This window comes from Zootermopsis nevadensis, unplaced genomic scaffold (genome assembly GCF_977971745.1).
Source record: "Zootermopsis nevadensis isolate Lab colony 2312 unplaced genomic scaffold, Znev_1.0 Znev_ptg000001l, whole genome shotgun sequence".
Lineage (NCBI taxonomy): Eukaryota > Metazoa > Arthropoda > Insecta > Blattodea > Termopsidae > Zootermopsis > Zootermopsis nevadensis.
Genome location: NW_028259133.1, coordinates 10,927,208 through 10,941,591, shown reverse-complemented (window position 1 = coordinate 10,941,591; position 14,384 = coordinate 10,927,208). Strand labels below are relative to the sequence as shown.

At 38.0% G+C, this 14,384-nt stretch overlaps 2 protein-coding genes across 8 annotated transcripts in view; one reads left to right on the top strand and one right to left on the bottom strand.

The window, feature by feature from the left end:
- Positions 1–14,384, top strand: part of LOC110829914 (uncharacterized) — a 540,512-nt gene that overhangs the window by 157,917 nt on the left and 368,211 nt on the right. The gene's annotated exons all lie outside the window — the stretch shown is intronic.
- pb (homeobox proposcipedia) overlaps positions 6,396–14,384 on the bottom strand; it is a 147,380-nt gene continuing 139,391 nt past the window's right edge. The window contains exon 2 of the mRNA XM_022064128.2: positions 6,396–9,749. Within this exon, the coding sequence (XP_021919820.2) occupies positions 7,417–9,749 (2,333 nt within the window). The 3' untranslated portion in view covers positions 6,396–7,416. The remainder of the gene's footprint in view (positions 9,750–14,384) is intronic.

Here is a 14,384-nt window from a genome sequence, read left to right as displayed (position 1 = left end):
CTTTATGAAGCGTTATGTTTTCAGGAAGACATGACGGTGAATAAAATTAAATAAATTTTATCTGCTCCAACTGTGATACAGCTTTATCAGAAACATCTTTACAAATAGCCTACTTTCAGCTGTTATTGAGTAAAAATAAAAACGAGTTTAGCTGTCGAATAAAACAAACAGATGGGCGCTAAACATTTCTGAAACTACATATGACATGTAATTTTTTCTCATAGATTTTTTAGAGGATCATATCTTGTTAGATTTGCGTGTATAGGGAATGCTGTGAGTTGGATGTTACACAGGGAAGCTGAGTAAGAGTATCAGGGATTGGGGGCGGGGTACAGCTAAGCATCACTGGGCGTTCATATCGACTGTAACGGACCTACACAGCGACAAAGGGGCTGAGAGATGACTCACATGCCGCACCTCTCTGCGCAAAAGTGGAACAAGTGACATAAGAAATTATTATTAATCTCTAACGTATATTTACATTTATTTTGTAACACACTGGGTACATGTGTGCAGATACTTTAATTGGAAAATAAATTTATTGAATTAAGACGTATTTTAATTTAATACCAAATAAATAATAATTGCTTTAGATCTATTTGATATGTACACGAAGTTTACTTAAAATGTAACTAAGTAACGTCATGGAGCGACTCTAGAATAATTACTAATTTGAAAGCCAGATAATATTTTCTCAAAGGTCTGTACTGTGTTCCAGATTCTGTTTGTTCCTAAGAGCACTAGCCTACAGGCCTACAGGGTGATTAAAAGCTGTAATATAATAGTTAAGGAGGTTCACCATTCTTCGAGTTACGAACGTTTTTACTTTGATGTCACCTTCATTACTTTTTTAATGAGGAGACTTTGCTAAAAACAGAAAACAATTTTCGGTTTCGGAATACTGAAGCTGAATGCGTGCTTTGAAGCCTCTATTTTTGCAAGCGAATTGGCATTTAGAAATATTTCAAGAGATTTATCTTAATTTTTGGAATATTAGATTTGATAAAGTAATAGTACTTAATTTCGTTTTATAGCTAGCAATACGAAATTATGTTTGTTTAAAAACTATAGGACCACTTAAGTCTTATTTATATATCTTTTACGAAATTAAATAACGTTGTCCAGGTTGTGTATGTGAGTTAGTTTTCAAAATAAACATCGATTATTTCTGTAAACGGCTTTAACCATCTGATCTCTGTAAAAAGAAAAAAACAGCCATAATACTGTTCCCAGTTATGACAGTTGAGCCACTGTTGCTGTAACGGGTCCAGCGTGCTCGCACACATACACATATACACATACACGTCGGTAATTCATCACTGTCATGGATTCTGGCGCCCTCTCTCGTTCTCTCTTTCTGTTCCTTTCATTCCCTCCTTATTCAAACTTTGTTGTATCTTCCATTCTTTCCTTACTCCTCTATCTTTTATTCCGTCAATAAATAGGTGTACGCACTGCCTTTGTTTCGTTTCCAGGTTTACTCCTTTAATGTTTGTTTCGAAATAGTGAATACAGACTTTATTCTTTATCAACATTAAACTCCGGGATTAATTTTAGACTCGCCGATATTTTTCAGGAGGGGTCATGCCCTCGCATTCTGAAGTAGTACGAGCGTAGGCCTAAAATTTTCGGTAAATGAATCCTACTTCCAATTTTTTGGAGGTTTTTAAGAATTGACACTTACGTGTGCTTAAATCAGAAACGTAAGCATTTAGAATACGAGAAGGCTAAGACATATACTCCGTATAGTTTGTTTATTTAAATAAATACTTCCAATTAAGGGTCTCACGCGACATGTTACAGTGGTTGTCTTTCGATTGCCTGCTTAGTGTTGAATTTGCTTACTTTATGTAAATTATTAAGCCCAAACACTTGCATAATCCTACTACATTGTCATTTCATTAATACGGAATTATGGATTTCTTAGGGGTAAAGGAAATGCATATTTTAAAAGAACACTATATATTCCGTGAAAAGCGTTGGTATGGATATAAGGTTATCACGTTTTAGAATTATATTATCTCACTTACTGTCGTAATTGTGTCGTCTCTATCCTCTGTTGCTGTGTAAATCTTTCTGATTTCAGAAGTATGCCGCTATCAAGAGATTAAAATTAGTATTTTCCAATTATATAAACGTAGAAATAATTTATGATGTTAATTTTCAAGTGAAAATACTAATTATCTTACAGCACTGTGGAGAATTTGGTATAAAATAAACGTAGGTAACATTAAATCTATTACCAGATTCTGCAGGATAAATTTCTTACATATTTACAGAGGCATAAAATAGTTGGAAAATGTCTAAATTATTATTGGAATATTCTGGAACTATAATGATACGGACGATAATAATAAAATTGCTGTAAATTCAAGTTATTTAATTGAAAGAAATATTAAAATCCGTCTGCTTTTCGTGTTTTTCTGCACTGATGATTGCAAAAAATTATAGGCTAATTATTTAGTGTGATTGTGTAATTAGGAAATAACATAAAGTAGGGGGTAACTTCGAGTATATATAAGAAAAAAATTTAGTGTCAGGTTTCCCAGATACTCTGTCCGAAATACGAATATATTCATGGAGTTTGGCCCCGATTGTATGGTACATGTGAATTTTATTTGAAAACACTTTGGTGCGAAGTCATATCTGTAACTGTGAATCCTGCGTAATTTTAATTTTTCTCACATTTCCATCTACATCTTAAAATAATTAGATTTGTGTTGTTTTACACTTATTTCACAACTTTGTATCAACTTCTCACATCATGTAGTGTCGAACGATAGTTGGTTTTGTGTCAGTGAATAACTGGGAGGCTTTTAGACAGAAACTGACGAAAATAAAATTGTGCATCAAATATAATTTTCTTCAACAAATATCAGCGGTAATTTTAAATAAATCATATGAATATCAGTCTTGATAAAAGTGTTTTACGCCCACAAATTTCGGGCGCTAACCAAAATTTAGCTCGGGAAATGAGACGTTGCTTGAGTATCACTTTGATGCTGATCATGTCCTAATCCTACATAAAGAGTGTGCCTTGGTTTACGCTAAATGGCGAAACGATGAGCGGGCGGCGGGGGGCGATGTGAAAGCAGTTTGGGTTCGGACGGTGAAGGGTGGGATGTGTCATCCGTTCCACAGCCTCAGCAACACTGTCAAAAATAGGCGAAAATATTTCACACTCGTATTATCCAGGAGTATTAAGGGCACGTGTAATCCGCTCTCTTTTAATTTTATAGTATTTTTGAAAGGGGGGCGTCACTGAATGGATAAGTAGCTGAACATCTTTAAAGAATTTAATGAATTCAGAATATGGAAACGAATTTTGTGCAATATTTAAAATTAGTCCTGTTTGAAATCCGTTATTTACAAAGGAATGTTTCCATATCAGCCATGTTATGGATTCTATAGCAAAGGATTATTTAATGATGATGCCTACTTGTAGTACAGATTTGTCCTTGTAATTCGTAAATGCTTAATGAAACATAATTCAAAGTGTCCGCAACAAAATACTTGAGACACACTTAAATCTCCTCTGCGATTCTTCAAGACTACCCAGTGCTTAAGAAGAGGAAAATTTAGGCTTGTAAAACTGTGATAATGAAACCAGTATTCTTGCTAAGAATTTGATTAAAAATCATTGTTTCCCTGCTCCTAAATACCACACCACAAAGACGCATTGTACTCCTTCGTACTTTCAGGATATTTTGTATCTGAATGGCAGGTCGGAACTTACGAAAACTGCATTAAGCTCGATCAGTCTTCGCGGTGGATCATGGGTAATGTCGTCGTTGAGGGGATCATGCTCCAATCTCACAAGTATAAGCAATCGTCAAGTCGGTTTCATTGTAGGAAGTTCTTGAGTATGATTTTGGACTGAACCCAATGGCATAATGCCCATGCCAAATGTCATGAATGACGTCATTGAAGATCGTCCCACCTCACAAGTTTGAAAATTCGTCACTGATTTTAGGGACTTAAAAATTACAAGTCTGGGGTATCCTCCAATGGCATAATAGCCATACGAATTCAGTGAAAATGCATTCGTATACTTGGATATTAGCTATTAAGTCATCAAGGGCGTTATAAGTCGTCGCAGAGAATCGTGGGCAAAGACGTCGTCTTAAAAAAATCACCCTTTTACATCGCACAATTTGGGTTCTTTCCTGAGATTTTTCTTCAGGGAGGAAATGAGGGCAAAATTTATATTTTGCAAGACCACTGATATGCATGGCATCAGTACGATCTCTTCGGCTGAAAGACGATACAAGCAGACAGACAAACGGACATAACAGAACCATAACTTTATCTTCTCTCAAGCTAAAGCGTAAAGAACACCTAGAAATTTACAGCTCTTAGTTTGGGGAACTAGCTTCGCTGTATATTGAATGCTTTTAGCTTGGTAAACATTGAATTTGTTATCTCTGGAGTGAATTTACGGCTCGTAATTAGTACATTTTATTATAGATACATTATCTTGTTTTAGGGCACGACAGTAATTTGGGTAAAACAATATAATACTTACTACGTTTACCATTTTATCTCCCTTGTTTTATTACATCGTACCTGCACTTATCTCTTTATAAACAGGTCTCGATCAGAGATTGTGCGTGACATTGTATTGGCTTCCTTTGTCTTTTAGAAAATAGACTGCTGTGCTTTTAAATAGGTTACTATTGCCCCTTTACAACCCCTGTTCCTTCACAAATGATTTATTATCAAATAGACATAGGCTATTTTTAATATTTAAACTATGAAATGAGAACGAATGCAAAGTCTATTCTGGAAAGATATGAGGTTATTTTAGACAAAAATTGGTGATAAATCTAGTGTAACGTGGAGTTTAAGATTATTTTTGCAGTGTGGTGTTCCGTTGCTGTCTGTTCACTCCACTTCTCAGTCTTCAACTTGACTTCATCTGCCGTCACCATGGTGATGCCACATTTCCCGCCACAGCATTGCAGCAGCTATTTTATTGGCTGATCGATGGGCGGCCCATTATGTAAATGATTAGGGTGAGATGGAGGATATAGGGAACACCTATGAGAGCAACAAGGATGGAGATAGTTGCCGTGGTTACAAGTCGGCTGGCTGGTTGCATATCTCTAGGGGAAGTTTCTCCGGTCGGCGAGTGAGAGAGAGCTGACTGTGATGCTTTTTTGGAATGGGGAGATCGAAACAGTGAGAGGTTTTGTGATCTGTTGAGAACGATAATTAAGAGTAAAAATAGGGAAAAGTAAGTAAATGAAAAGAAATGCACGAATATGGAGAAGGAAATGACGTCATAATCAACTCTGTATTTCCAACTTATGTGTTAGATCAGTGATACTAGCACACGGATTTTTCACACAATTTAGTTATCGTATTTAGATTCTGAATCTGCGACAGACATATTTTGGTGGGTATGTATTATGTGTTCTATAAGTTTTGATATTTTCTTTCTTTAGAGACTCATTCTGAATTTAAACATTTTGATTTTATTTCCATAGGTTTTCACGGCCAGAATTTAAGGTATAATTTCGGTTTTCGTAGATAAGCCGCGCCAAATCTTGAGGGTTTTCAGATGTTTCGTCAAACACTGCACTTACAGCTTTTAATGATATTGATGGAAACCGCAATATTTTGCCGAAGCTTTAGACCTCCAAGATTTGTCGTGTTATCAGAAGGCCAAAGTTACACATTTCGATTTCAGCCGAACACAAATAATAGCTGCTATTATCGGGGAACTACTAATTGTTTTTAAGAAATACTTATTTTCAGTGTTCGAGCAGACAGTAAATTATCTTCCGATGTCAATTGCCTCCTCATACTAAAATGAATAAAATTATTTGGGGCTGTCCATTAACTTGAGATGGTCGTCCAGCATCTGTGTTGAAGAGCTAAAAGAATAAAAATTGGCAAATGGAAAAGTCCACCTTCAATAGGTATTTCTTCATGGCGAAATGGATCCATTCAGCCTATGTACGTACCAAGAATTTTGGTGGTCGTGGATCAATCTACAGTAACGAATTTTTGATTTTCATCGATCGATTGATTGGTATCTCCTAATTTCCAAGTGATGTTAATGATTGGGGATATAACTCAGAATGGTAATGTTAGAAGTTATTGCCAATTACAGTTTCCATCTGGATCAAATTACATTCATAACGGGTCAGCTGCGTTCAAGTTTTGTATGTTGTCGAGTACTTGTGAAAATCCGATATAAGAACCCTGGTAATTTCTTAGACCGCAGTTATTATCAGTAGAGATAACCAGACTGTACTTCATTTTTTAAGACCCCATGATTATTACAATTATCTAACACAGAACTTTACAGTAAAACGATAAGTTCCTAATTACGATCTAATATATAAAGTTCATTCCATAAATATTCGATCTTTCGTCAGAAGACTAAAATCTTATAACTTATGGTTTATTGGCTCTAATCCATTACGTTGTTGTAAAGGATATGATCTGTACATAATTGTGAATAATAATAGTCATTAGTAAATGATAAGAATCAATTAGATTATTTACACCAAACAACAAAGGAACAACAATAACATAGTTTTTGTTCTAATAATAGGAATATCTATCTAATAATAGTAGTAAAGACAAAATTGCTAAAGTTCTGCCTTGTAATAACCTCCTTCTCACTTAAGTTTATTTTCGTGCTGTTGGTATATTTTTACAAATTTTATTTTAAATGTCACTTATTTTTGTTAACTTGTCATGGCCACTTTCGGTAAGAGCTTTGCTCAAACAGTGTGAAATAAATTGCACATATCGTCTCCATCTGTGACTGTCGCTCACATTTTGATCACGTCTTCTCTGTCATGGTATTCAGATATCAGTTTAAATTAATTTTAAGAAATATATAGGCATATTTTAACTTTTCACGTATTATACTGTCATTAAACGCATTTCTTGTTTCATCCACTTATTTAATAAAAAATCACAAACGATATAACTAAGCCATAGAAACAAACTAATATCGCACTGATCTATTATTGCTCTTTGATTTTTATTTTTGTGCATTTCATAGAATCTAAATATTTTATTTTTAAAAGATTTTGATGTTATTATAAAATCTGTGAGATTTCGATTAAATTTGAGGAAACATCACCTTTAAGTCAATTGGATGTTTTAAATTATGTCGACTTCGTCAGACACTTTCTCATGCCACCGTTCATAGACAATGGCACCAATTCTTAATTCACATAATGGGAAGCCTTTCTAAAAGACGTTGAATGAAAATCTACTAGACTATCATTTGCTTTAGTGCAGTATGTGATGTTTTTGTTTTAAAAGTCAATTAAATTAGATTTTAATTTGTAAAATTTTTAAAAATAGCGTCACATTTTGAATATTCCTTACCATGAATTACAGAAAACGTATTTCTTTAGTTATTGATGGAGGCTTGATTTATAACAGCTTTCAGCTGAGCTGATAATATTCTGGTGCGAAATCGTTCGCCAGATTGCTCAAGAAATTGAAATCGGACGAACTGTTGCTGTTTTCTGCTGACGCAGGATTGTTATGGTGCACTGTAGGATGCGAATGATGGGGCTCGCTGTAGAAATGGTGAAAATTGTTAAAGTTGTCTCCTGAGTCCGTCTGCACGGCCGTCGGTGGCGTCATGACTGCCGCCGTGGCCGCTGCGATCGCCGTCGCTGTGGTGCTAACACCTGTCCCGCCTGGAGTTGGCGTCCCTCCTCCGTTGTTCAGGGGAAATGGGTCCGGTGACGACACGTAATTGTTGGGTATATTAGACGCATCGCCACCTTGGTGTATCATATGATGATGTTGGTGATGGTGATGCTGATTAGCCTGATCATAATATGAATGACCTTGATTGTGTGTTTTGTTTGATGCTCCCTGAGCTGTCCCATACTCAGCGTCCATGTGATGAGTCGTGTGTTGTGGTCCGAATGTGCTTTGCGTGTGCTGCATTCCGTCTGCATAATATGACGTGGAATCACCGTGCATCTGTTGGTGCTGTCCAGAGCCACCCATGTGTGGGTGAGCCGGGTGGTGTATGGTATCTGATGAATTTCCTGTGTACATCCCACCTGCATATCCGGAATAATTTGCGGATAAAGTACCTGAGAGGTACGGGTCATGATCGGTCGAATAAGGCTGTCCTTGATTATACGAGTGATGACTATTGAGGTTACGATGTTGGTATGAGGTTCCTGAATGATAGGCTTGGTGATCGGAAGGTTGATGATTTTGTGCCTGATGATAACCGTTGTAACTGGTCGGTGGGCCGTATGTTGAGGATTGTTGGTGGTGATATTGTTGTGTGATAGTCTGATGGTGATAGGATCCTCTGGGGTGATGTTGAGGGATGGACGTCGTCCTAGGAGTCGTTACTGGAGCATGAAGTCCATTCAGACGCGAGGATGGTGGTGTGATTGAAGAATGGTGCTGCCGCATATACGCTGCAGAGTCTGGTGTGGGTGGGTACATCAGACGCTGTTGCTGCTGCTGCTGAAACATGTCTCTGGGGCTGTAACAGCCGCCGTGCTGTATTGTTGTACTTGTCGTGACCCCCTGCTGACGCCTGAAGTCAGATCGGTTCGGAGGTCCCGTGTGACGGTACTCGGACAGCTGATTGTTGTGAGGAAAGGAACCAGCTGAGGCTGGCGTCGCTCCTCTGACGATTTGTATCAGTGGTGGCATCGAGCCGGTTGATATATTGCTGGGACTCGATTGGTGCTGCTGAAGAACAGCGGTCACGGAAGCTGTAGCAGTTGCTGTAGCTATTGTTGTCGATGTTGTTGTCGGAGAAGTCCTGGATCTCTGAGGAAACAACCCATTGTTACCTACCACCATGACACCGCTGTTCGAATTGCCACTGTTGCAAGGTGGTTGCTGTTGGATACCGCCTAGAGGACTTGATTGTTGTTGGAGTGGTGTCCCAGGTGTTGACGAGGGCGTCAGACTGCCTGATGGAGGCACGGCGACAGGACATGCACTTTGTTGTTGTGACGCGTCCGGAAGAGATAATAATCCTACACTCCCACTAGAACTACCACCACTTCCCTTACCACTTTGTGTACTCCCTCCCATAACACTGTTCGCCGCTGATACTTCCTTGCCACCGGGCTCTTTCTTCGTTACTAGAGTTAAAATAGGTGGACTTTTGTTGTCAGCCTCCACTTTGACAAGCACTTCACTCCCACCGAGTTTCTTTACCACTAGTCCTGGTGTCGACAGAATACCGCTGCTCTCATTAGATCTTGAGTCCTCCTCGGTGACCATCTTTTCGAAGGAACTACTGATGCTGCTAGCGACACTACTTGCACCGCTACTAGCATTGCTGTTGTTATTATTGAAACTCGTGTTGTTATTAGTGACACCTGCGGTGTTATTGTTATTTCCCCTGTTTGAAGTATGATCACCAATACCGCCTCCACCTGTGTTACCTCCCCCAGAGGTCAAGTCGCAGTTCTGACAACTCTTACTGTTTTCATCCTGCAGAAGCAAAATACTTTTGTCGGATTTGCTACTGCTTTTACCAACACCCCCTGAGGGAGAGTCTTTACTGTCACCGTCTTCGCCTGTCTTGCTGAGTGTTTGTCGCTTGTGTTTCATGCGACGGTTCTGGAACCACACTTTAACTTGACGTTCGGTGAGGTCCAGCGATGCCGCTATTTCGATTCGCCGCGGTCGACAGAGGTACTTGTTGAAATGGAACTCCTTCTCCAGCTCCAGCAGCTGTGTGTTTGTGTACGCCGTACGGAGTCTTCGAGGCAACCCGTTCTCTGCAACCACAGAACACACACATATGTCAAGAGTCAGCCTGTCGGTTGGACGAACTAGTGTAACATTTGAGATTTCAGGATCTCACGCGGCGAATACTAAGATGGCTGTCTTCCGGGTTGTTGCTACGTGTTCTCTGGTAGATGTCTGCCGACGTTTCAGAGGTGCCTGCTGCTTTCATGAACAGGCTGATGAAGCAGCCCAGAAGTCAGCCATCTTAATAATGTGACGTTGTTTCAGTTAATACGAAAGGCTCTCTGAAAGTGATGACAAACATATTAGAAGTAAAATTCAACCTAACCACACTTTAAAAACAGAGTTTCGGCTATTGAAATTGTACAAAAATACATAACCAACACAAATCTAAATCTACGCCCTACCACGAAAATACAAGTTTTGCATGTTCATAAAGGGGCAAATGAAACTGAAATTAAAAAGTACAAGAGGAGATGAAGGGATTTCCGCGTCGGTGAAAATGGGAATTGTGACATGGGTTGTGAGATCATTTAAAATTCTCGGCGGTTACCAATGTTTCGGAGGAATGTATCAACTCCATTTTCAGTGCAGAAGTGATCTATACAATACATCATAACGCGTAAAATAATAATTCACAATAAGAACGCTGTAGGTTGTGTTCGTTATGGACTTAAATCATGATAATGACAAGTGAAGTATAAACTTCAGAAATGCATATACCGAATTACAAACAGGCTTATTTACTACAGACCATCTTCTAAAATTAATATGAGTTCTTAATTTGAAAAGAGAAATATTAAGGTGTCAATAAAAAACATAAATAAGAACGAACCAGATATAAGCCTAACAACGCTAGAAAACGTTATAAGCATCTCTTTAGAAGATGGCTGTCTCCTGGGTTGAAGCGGCTTGTAATCAGGTAGAAATGTACCGCTTCAGAGGATCTTGCTGCCTCTTTCATCAGGATAATAAAACTTTGGTACACTTCCACCAGACTGTACAGCGCAACACCTCAGAAGACAGCCTTGAGATTTCAGGTTCCTTCGACATGTTTGAAAGAAACTTTATTTTGTAAAGCGCGAACAGTAGAATATTTTCTAATTCTGACTATTTTACTGATTTATTTTGATTATTGTATTTTACAAACTCCCCATTTCACCTTCTTCCTTTTCAAAATTCTGCTCTTAAATGCATCACACCCATTCGCTTAAAAATTATTTTGTGTGCCTCGTTGTTGGTGGAGAATAGAGATGGAAAATATTCCTTGTTATAAAAGAGAGGCAGAGAGTTAGACCTGGATACTGAGTTAGAGTCCATGACTCCATTTGTCAAAAGTCGGAATGCGCTTCTAAACTGCTGCACGGGGGTTGACGTGAAATGAATAGATCGCAAGCTACTGCACTGGTAGTTGTACCGGCAACACTTGTGCTCCAGAGACTTTCGAGAGGAGAATGATGTTGGGGGGTGGGACGGAAGAAAATGCTTTAGGAGGAAGGAAGCAAAAAGGGGTGAGTTGAAGGGGTGGGCGGATATTAAATTTCACCTGGCGTCACATGGTGACAGTGCTTAGACGTTCAGATGAGAGAGCGACAGTTAGATCAGTCTTACATCAAGACAGACTCTTTTACTACAACCGTGTATTTGCAGCTAATATTATACCTCAAAACAGGCCTCTCTATGATAAACATACACAGACAAGCATTGTAAGTTCACGTGCTTTTCCTGTGTAAAAATAAAATAAGAGATTGCCAAATATTTTAATTTCTTCGAATACACGTGTCATCAAAACATACACGTAGCTGTTTCAGTGACCGAATTACTCGTCTTCTTTGCGTTGCAGTGTAAGCGAAGAATACCTTACGAGGCAGCCCACATATGTCTGTCTCGTATTTTTCTTCACATTGTTACAACAGTGACAATAAATACGGTAGTTTCATTTGTTTTAATTTGGTCGTCCTACTGTTACATAGCATAAAACGCCTCTGGAATTTTAGTGTAGTGTAGTCTAAAGTGTCCATTTGAAGACTTTGTATAGATTTCTATTAAGATATCTTGGTTCATAACTTAAACCACATACCTGAGGAAATATGGCGTTTCGAGCTTTTCCTTTGCCTCGATATTACGTCTAGAAGTGCAATATTTGTCCGTATAATATATTGTTAAGCATTTAAGAAAACAAGAAATGTATATTGTTAAACGTTACTTTCTGATATTGTTAAATGCATTAAATTACTAATAAGAATGTTCAAACGTTATCCTTAGGATGTATTAACAAATTACATTTTCTACTTAATTAATTGTCTATATGCAGTTGTCTCACAAGATAAATTTTATAATGTGTTTTGAATAAGTTAAATAACGTAGCCTAGATGTCGGTGTCTATTCAGACAGTGAAAATATATCCTTTTTCGTGTAATCTTGTAATGTGACAATTCTAATTTAACATTTCCCAAAAGTTCGCTTTATGTGTGTATTGTAAATACTTCAGTAATAAAGCATTTGATGACAGTTATTTACTGAAATGAACGCAGATATTTTGTCACACAAGAAGGGATCATCTCACCATGAGACTTTCTGCACTGTATTATCACGAAAAGGGTTTATAAGCATAAGGTTATGCAGATCATTAGTTAAAGCATAAGAGAGCTGTCATGCTGGTAAATGTCTACAAATTAATTAAACTCCATTCGCTCAGGATCAAGGTCAGTAACGAACCGGAACTGAATAAGTGGGCACGCGTATGTAGTGCCCTACGTGTCTCTGACATGGAGGTTTTGTTATTTTGAGACAAACGTGTTTTCTATATCCTGTAGGCCTGTCCTTTAACGAATGTTCAAGTAGCTGTCATGATTAATAATAAGACGCTGCTAAATTTTTTTATTCACTAATCTGAAGGACAGAAATAGCAATTTTATTTGGGACAAAGAGTTACATCCAAATTCTAACACTGGATATAGCGATATTTGAATGTCGTGGCCTATTATTTGGCATCATTTTTGTAAGTGCATGTAAGAGACGTTAGTTTGCCTCACATTCGTTTTATTCTGTCTGTCCCTGTGTATTTTTAACGGTAACTACGGACTTAAAAATTATATTCTGTATTCTCTGTCATTCATCCCACTTTCCTTAAAATTGATCGCTTATCACCGGACCCACAGACGATCTTCTGTGATATGTTGGAAAACTTTGGATATGCGTAACACCAGAAATAGTTTTGATCAGCTGAATAAAACTGTTGAACGAAGGTCTTAAGCTATGTGAGATTTCAGGTTTTCACGGCAACGAGTATCATATCAGTTTTCTGGGTTGTTGCGCCGTATAGGCTGGTAGAAGTTTAACGACGTTTAAAAGGCTCGTACTGTCTCCGTCTTCAGGGACAACTACACTTTCTATCACTTTCAAGATGGGTCATTTAGACCAACCCAAAAGACTATGAAGGCAGATAGAGAAAATCATGTTAAACATAAACCATGACAGTGATCTATATAGAGCGGTTCACATTTGGTTACAGCAGTATTGATTAATTTTTATAGAGATATCAGTACATGATATTTTATGATATCTGCATTTTGGATAATAAGTAGAGCATTTTCAATCTTGAATATCCGATGACGTTATTGACTGATTATTTTAAATAGTAGAAGCAGGCATAAAGGTATGTAGACCTGTTGTAGAAACATGTCGCCCTTCCAAAGCTTAATGAATAAATACTTTATATCTCGCTAGTTGTGGGATTCTGGACCTAAATTGTGTTTCAGATTCTTTGTATAGGATTTGACTAATACCAGAGGAAGGTGCTGACATATTAAAGTCTATCAGCAGACACGGGGACCGCTGTTTTATAACCGTACGTCTCTGTGTAGTGGATGGTCCCGGGTTAAAATCTGTGTGTTGAAACGGTTATCTTGGCTGAGGTTTCTAACGGATTTCTTCATTGCCTAGAGACATATTCCATCTTAAATATTTAAATCTGGCTTTGGCCACGTCATTTTCAAGTCATGATTTAGTAATAAATTATTAGTTGGCGCTGTATAATGTGAGAAATCGAGATCGTCGTAAAATATACCAATATTAAAACCACTTTTCCGTGGCACTGCAGAACAGGTCACTTCACATAGGCTACCTTATATCCGGTTCCGAATAAGAGCATTTCAATTTAAAGCCTGTGGCCTGACGGGGTTCTATTAAAACTGTCATCTTGCAGTACTAGAATGCCGGCGGGAAGCAGAAATCAGTGGTCCAGAATCACGAATACTGTGGACTATTGTTCCACAGAGCAGTGCTACGAGCGTTGTCATGGTAATGGCGGTTGCCTTAGAAGTTTGTCTACGTAGGCGGTCGGACAGACTAGAGACAAAGGTTTCATACAGCGGCTTCACCAGCCGACCGAAAATAAGCTTGACAGAGCAGCTTTTGAATTGGCTTAGCGTATAGATTTCACTAAAGCTCTCTTGCTTTATTAAAATTGATTTTATTTTTATGAGGTGTTTCTGTTTCAAGGCTACTAACGTGAGAGTTACTTATTTTATAATGACCTATGCCAGTAGTTTATTTGTAAGATGACTGTACTTCTGTATCAATAACGTAGGCCTACAACAGAACAAGTAGTGTGGAATGAAATACAGGGGAAGAATTAAAAAGGAAAGCCAAAATGAGAACCT